The sequence below is a fragment of the Onthophagus taurus genome, chromosome 11 (assembly GCF_036711975.1).
Source record: "Onthophagus taurus isolate NC chromosome 11, IU_Otau_3.0, whole genome shotgun sequence".
Taxonomy (NCBI): Eukaryota; Metazoa; Arthropoda; class Insecta; order Coleoptera; family Scarabaeidae; genus Onthophagus; species Onthophagus taurus.
The window spans coordinates 11,689,357-11,696,572 of NC_091976.1; the positions used below are offsets into that span (position 1 = coordinate 11,689,357).

Genomic DNA, 7,216 nt, shown 5'->3' on the forward strand with positions numbered 1-7,216 from the left:
GATGCATACTGTTTCACTGTCCTAACATTCATACCATTATATTTAATAGCTTTCGCACATTATTCGGTGAATATTGGATGGTTAATAAAACGCTCACATTTGAAAAAAAATTTTATTTATTTTAAGTCATTACATATTTAAATCTTTCATGAAAAATCTTATTTTAGCAAAACTGTTTGTGATTGTTGACTTATACATAATAATGTTGTGCCAATCGTTTTCCGTTAATGTTAAACATTGACCTTTTCCCATTAACCTTACCACTGGTTCAAAATGTAAGTCAGCACTTAATCCTATTGCCACACATTTCGTGCGGCTCTTATTTAGTGCATACACTGTTTCCGAAAATAGAGGACCTCTACTTGCTCTTACTGTACTGTCCGACATGTTGGTTAAGCTCTCCATGTTATCTATTCTCGAAACTACTTCATTATTACCGTTAACACTTTGCGTCATAATAAAAGGGCTTAAGTCTGCAAACGAATCTTTTCCATCAGCGACCGCTTGCATATTGTTACCACACTCTATAACTGTATTAAACTTTTCTTGTTTTAACACCTCTTCAGATGCCACGGGTGTCAACGAGGGTTTTATCACCTTTGGACTTATGCTCGCTTTTTTGGACACCGCCTGTTGAACCTCGAGACTTCTCTTCGGTGCTTTTGTATATTGTTGTCTGGAACCCACTAAGTATATATAACATTAATACTTCTGCTGTAAGACAAGTGTTTATGGACTTACTTGTTCTGCGTTGTTATGTCACCACTACGTCGGATGATTTCAATGAAACTAATCTTTTATGAACCTGACTTGCTATTTATGCACATCATTTTAGGTGGGGACGTCACGGTCACAATTAAGGTTGACTTCAAGTTCTCCGTTGAGGTCAAAGTAAAGGTCATTGTTCAGGTCAAGGTTACTGATCAATGTCATAGTCACTCAACGTGATCTTGACCTGAGGTGAGCTCAAAGTAAATCCAACCCGGTCATGCTCCACTCCTCCGGGAGCACCCGAGAAGAGTCATCACTCGACTTGAGTACACCAAAAAAAACATCATGAACTGCTAACTCGGGGGCGTCGAGTTGACACCATAAATAATACGTTAAAAAGATATGCAATTGTTTATCATTTATTAAAGACGAGTTCAATAAATTAAATGAAATTTAATTCGGTTGTTTTTCTTTTCCATTTTATATATTAGGATTAGGAATGTGATACATTTAAATTGAATAAAAAAAGTCAGTACAATAAAAATTAATTTATTTAAATTTTAAATTTTAACACTAATCTAAATCCATTTTTAAAAATTTTAAAATTAATTTAACATTTTCAATTGCACAACTGCTTTCCGATTTATAATGATATGCGCAAGAATTTTGACTCAACGAAAGCAAAGGGCAATATATATTATCTTGTAAATTAATAATCACTGGCTTTACCGATGATAATAGGTCTCTCAATACCTTTTCTTTTTGAGATCCCTTTACAAACACCACCTCCACTCCGCATGTATGCTGTTCCAGAATGTCTTTCAGTTGATTATAGGGCACATATCCATTCTCGTAATGCAAATGGTGTAAGTTATTCTCCTCCCAACGCACTTGTCGACATTCTCGCTTATTGAGTCTTTCATAACTTATATCAGGTTGAAATATGAAATGGGAAATCGACTCACCATCACCGATAGCCAATTCTTTAACTCGAAATCCCGAAGATAAAGTAAACCCTTGCATATCGATGACTTTAATTGGATTTCTCGATGCCATTATATTTAAGCGATGTAAACTGCTTAAAATAGGAGCTACAAGTTCCTCAATTTCTTTATGTTCACAACACTCTTACTTCAATACTGTTGAACACGATTTTCTATCTGCTATTTAAAGCATACCTCCTCCGAAGTGGGGTTTTCAATGGCCTCACGTCGTGTAACCTTCATTTCAGGTCACGTACACGGTCAATGTAATGGTCACAATTAAGGTTGACTTCAAGGTCTCCGTTGAGATCAAAGTAAAGGTCATTGTTCAGGTCAAGGTTACTGATCAAGGTCATGGTCACTAAACGTGATCTTGACCTGAGGTGAGCTCAAAGTAAAGGTCATTGTTTAGGTCAAGGTTACTGGTCAACGACCCCCTTTGCAATAGCCGATTCTGGAACCTCCTCCCAGAACCTCAGGGCAAGGTCAAGGTCATGGTCACTCAACGTGACCTTGGCCTTGACCTGAGGTTCTGAGAGGAGGTTCTAGAATCGGCTTTTATCTACTGTCGAGGGTAGCGTTCGTAAGTTAGCCGCGGACGGAAGTATAACAAAAGATGCCACCGCAACGGGGCAATTGGTTAACAATCCCGTTGCATTTATGTTTAGCCATATTCGATATCTTATTAACGGAGTACATGTTGATGGTGTGCGGAACGTCGGTATAAGCTCATGCATGAAGGGTTATTTCTCATCTACACAGAACGAGGTGGTGAAATTAGAGAACGCCGGTTGGCACATAAAACCTTGGAAAGATGATACAGCGGGTGTTTCAAAGGCTTTAGATAAAAATGGAAATTTCGGTCTTAGCGTTCCGCTAAAAACGTTGCTAGGATTCGCAGAAGATTTCAGAAAGATCATGATGAACGTTCGACAGGAACTTGTGCTAATTCGCGGACACGATGATACGGACGTCATCTTTCAACCAGCAGCCGCTCCGAACGACGAAAAATTGAAATTGATCATTAATAAAATTATATGGAGAGTTCCTCACGTGGCGGTAGGATTACGCGAACAGTTGGCATTAACAAAACTATCAGAAAGAAACGTAGACATTCACGTTCCTTTTCGATCGTGGGAAATACACGAGTACCCTCAATTACCTCAAACTACGAAGCAATCTTGGTCCGTCAAAACTGCTCCACAATTGGAAACGCCTAGATTTATAATCATCGGATTTCAAACAAATCGAAAGGGTATATTTAAAGGAAACATGGCATTATTTGATAATATAAACTTAACGAACGTAACGGTTTTCTTGAATGGAGAACGTTTTCCGTACGATAATTTGAATATGGATTTTGATAACAATCACTATGCGATTTTGTATGATATGTATTCAAGATTTCAGCAAGCATACTACTATCAAGAAAGCGAACCTTTGTTTTCACCGGAAGAATTTAAAACTTACGCGCCGTTAATTGGAATCGATTGCACGTATCAACAGGAAGCAATACATAAAAGCGGAGTAGAAATAAAAATCGAGTATTCAACGAAAAATCCAATTCCGGAAGGTACGACAGCTTACGCATTAATTCTGCATGACAGAGCATTTGTGTATTCGCCTCTTACGAAAATGGTTAAGCAATTAATATAGTGGTACTGTTGAAGCAACGTCATTTAGTGTATCTCTAAACATCGAAGGAAACGTTTGCATATAGTGGTATATTATGGATATTATGGTTTTTCAAAGGGATTTTATTATTTTGGACATTCAAGGTTTCACGATAAACGATGAAGAATTTATCCCAAAGGAACTGGCTTCTTACGACAGTAATCATTGTATAAGTCATTACGTGTTTCAACCTAGTCGAAGCTTTTCTTCGCTATCTACTAAATTTCGCAATACGGCGAATTGGTTAATGAGTCATCATCATTGTATTGATTGGAACGACGGGTTTGTTCCTGCGTCTCGTTTCGATGAGATCGTTTATTATTTGTGTCGTTCGACAAAAGTAGCGTACGTAAATTGACGTGAGAAAGCTACATTTTTAAGAAGAATTTTAACAATACCGGTAAAAGAATTGCCGGAAAATGAATGCAAATTGGAGGTTGGTGCGCCGATGTGTCCCTATCATAAAAAGAGACCAAGTATGTGCTCCTTATCGAATGTTTTTTTATTTATTTTCATACGTATTCAGACATCTATAACTATATGTAAACGAATTGAGAAAGGCAGACGGGTAGTAGCGGTAGAGCAGTTCAAGATGGAACGTCTTTGGCGGTTAGTTACCAGATTGGGACTTTCAACTTTTATAATTAATAAAGTGTGGGATATTATGGAAAGATACGAATCTGATTTATCTTTTGCGAATATTAAAAACTACGAATTATGTTATTTACCAATCGATTATTATATCAATAAAGTAAAGCCATTAGATTTGGCGGCGGTTTGGTTTAAATTACCGTTGAAGTATAGAAACGATGAGCGATTACAAAGCAAACTGCCCTGTTTTGAACATTATAATTTACCTCATTGGGAAACGCATATTGATGGTATTCCATCGGCAAGAAAGGATTGTTCTTTATGTAAGGTTTAGTATATAAACATTGTCAGTTATAGATTCTAAATGAATAATAATAAAAGATTGTAAAAAGTTGTTTTAATTTAAAAGAAAAAATAGTTAATCTAAATGAATACATGGTATGTATACATTGGGTTGGGTTGGTATGACTTGGGTTGTACATTGAAAAAGTATTAAATTGGAAGAAAAAAGGAAGAAAGAAAGGGGAAAAAAGGAAGAAAAAAAAAAAAAGAAAAAAGAAAAGGGAAAAGGATTGTTTATTGAAGCTCCTCCTATGCTCCTCCCATGCTCCTCCTCAGGCTCCTCCCAAAGTGGAGATGGAAGAGTGGGGATGGGAGTGGGGGAAATCTAAAATTCCCCCCCCCCCCCAGTTGCCAGGAAAGTTGAGCCAGAAAAAAAGTACCCCCACTCTAACTCCGCCCATTCCCCACTCCTCCCCCTTGTCACGCCCCACCCCACGCCCCCCTTCATTACTCTACTATAAGAAGGCACCTCCCAGCCTTTGAAAGTCACTTAAGTGTTTGTGTTTTTCAGTTTTTGGTAAGTACAACCTTCTTTATTATCATGTTTATATAACGTTCATTTTCTCTCCATCACTACAGCTCTTTCTACAACTTTCTCTTTTTTGGTGAGTAAAACTATATTTGTTTTGCATGTTTATATAATATTTAAAATTGTTTTTTCCACTCCTAGACATCCTTGCTCATTCAGCTTTCTCTTTTTTTGCTGTGTTTTATTTGGTAAGTAACCTTTTTTACTTTGCTTATATAATATGTAAAATACTCTTGTTTTGTTTCATCATAACAGCTCTTTCTACTTTGTTTTTGTGAGTACAACTTGTTTATTTGTTTGTTATGTTAAATTGTTATTTTTATTTTTTCAATTCCTACAGGACCTTACTACTGATCACTTCCATTTTGTGTTTGATCAGTTCGATCAGTTTTGATAACTTCGTTATCTCGGCGACTTTTTTCTGGTAAGTATAGCCTTCTTTTCCTTTGCATATATTGTTGCTAATCTGTTTTTTTCATTCCTATAGCTCCTTCTATTTTAAATCTTAATTTTTGTTGGTAAGCATAACTTTATTATTCGAACGTTTGTATCATAATATCTACAATAATTTTTTATCATTCACATCCTATCATTCAGCACCCACTACAATTAGATTTTAACGTTCTTTTCATCAAGCGATGTAAGTATACATGATTTTTTATTAAAATAAAATAAATTAATGTATGAATCTTTTTTTTATCAAGATGTCTCAAGACGGTTTTAGTCAAATTGATTTAACTGCTCCCGGTTTCGCCAGCAGCCAGGAGTCATTCCTGTTAAACAGTTTTGACATAAACCTGTTGAACATATCGACTGTTGAGAAGGCGCTGGATCCAAACGTGCAACCTAATGAGCAGCCGATGGATCCTAACGTGGAATCTAATGCGCAGCAAGATCCGTCGCTTCTAAACGTCGCAGGTTCCGCGAATGTCGACGATAAAAATGTGAAACGCCTTTCACTTCGTCGGAATTCGGGGAACCGTGAACATTGGAAGAAGGCTGCAGGTGTGTGGGTACCGTCAGAAAAGTATAGAGAGGAAAGAAGGGAGGCACGTGCTCGTTCGCGACGTAGCCAACGTAAGTATGTGTCAGTTGAACAAGCGACCCCGTCGAAGGTTGAAATGACACAGTCGAAAGTGGTTACCGAGAACGAGTCCGATAAATCCGACGACTCTCTTGCTTTAATGGCGGTATCACAACACTGTAGTAACCGGAAGTATCTTAAAGCTACTAAGGCTTCTTTTTCTTCTTCTAAAGCTTCATTGGCTCCCGTTACTAACTCAAATATCCCTAACACCGAAATTCCTTCGTTAAGCCCGAAAGTACACATCTTAAGGGTTGACAATATTCCTGCTAATATTCCTGCTAATATTCCTGCTAATATTCCTGCTACTTCAGATATTTCCGATGTGTCTGCCAGCCTTTTTTCAAACGCAATGTGTACAGCAGTAGAAACAACCAAAGGGGAGATTTTGGCCGAAATTAATAATTTGTATCAAAATTTTTATAAAGACCTTCATGCAAAGGTTCTTCAATTGCAGACCTCTTTGAGAGAACTTTCACAGTTTAGAGAAGGGCTGGCATCGAGCTGTAACAACCCTTTAACAATATCGCTCGACATCACCATAGCATCATTAACCTGTGAAATTAAAAAGGCTGAATGTATTTTATCTAGTTTCACTACTAATAGCGTAAACTTCCCTTCCTAGCTTAAAGATGACTAATAATATGGATAATATGAGAGTTAATCATATGCTAAGACTATGTGAAGTGGAGCAGAAAGTTGCCTCGTTGGAGGTAAAATTAGATGCTATATTTAAGTTGGTACGTTATACTTATAATACTTTTTTCCATGTCATTAATTTTATCTTCTCAGCTGCAGAGTGTGTCAGAATCGGCTGTGGTGAGGGGTGAAGTGCATGTGCAAAACATGCACATTAACCGTTGCACATGTGTTAGTTCACCGACTCCGGCACCGACTCCGGCAACGACTCCGGCAACTACTCCGGCACCAGCAGCACCACCACCTCCTTACCAAAGATATCAAGAAGAGGAGGAGGAGGAGTGGTAACTACTCCTTCTCTTCTTTTATTTATTAAGTTAATATTAAGTTAATTATTAAGTTAATTATTAAGTTAATTATTATTTTATACTTCCAATATACTCAATATATCTATATAAAGTTACTTTTGCTATATTTTCATTCAGTCTTATCCTGTTAATGTTATAATTCATTTAGTACGAGAATCATGATCGACGAGAAATTAAAATGTCTACCGCAACTTCTAACACTGCCTATAGTAAATTTTAGTAATGGTTCGGTCGAAGAACACTTTACAAGACACAGCAATTTATTTGGTGGAAAATGTAAGCGAGGTTTAATTGT

The 7,216-nt window shown here is 37.1% G+C and overlaps 1 protein-coding gene across 3 annotated transcripts; it reads left to right on the forward strand.

Annotated features, from left to right (window-relative positions):
* The first annotated feature begins 5,072 nt into the window (after positions 1 to 5,072).
* Positions 5,073 to 6,902, forward strand: LOC139431970 (uncharacterized). Of its 3 annotated transcripts, XR_011641996.1 has the most exons (4): positions 5,073 to 5,254; positions 5,318 to 5,348; positions 6,540 to 6,654; positions 6,707 to 6,902. XR_011641996.1 is itself a non-coding variant. In XM_071200296.1 (2 exons), the coding sequence occupies exon 2, from the start codon at positions 5,535 to 5,537 to the stop codon at positions 6,537 to 6,539; it is 1,005 nt and encodes a 334-aa protein (XP_071056397.1). In that variant the 5' UTR covers positions 5,422 to 5,470; the 3' UTR covers positions 6,540 to 6,902. The 3 variants fall into 3 exon arrangements, 1 of the variants encoding a protein (XP_071056397.1); XR_011641995.1 differs by lacking the exons at positions 5,073 to 5,254; positions 5,318 to 5,348 and adding an exon at positions 5,422 to 5,470 and having other exon boundaries at positions 5,535 to 6,654; XM_071200296.1 differs by lacking the exons at positions 5,073 to 5,254; positions 5,318 to 5,348 and adding an exon at positions 5,422 to 5,470 and having other exon boundaries at positions 5,535 to 6,902.
* Positions 6,903 to 7,216: the final 314 nt, after the last annotated feature.

Coding starts and splice junctions, on each gene's coding strand:
- LOC139431970 (XM_071200296.1), top strand. CDS start 5,535: ATGTCTCAAGACGGTTTTAGTCAAATTGATTTAACTGCTCCCGGTTTC.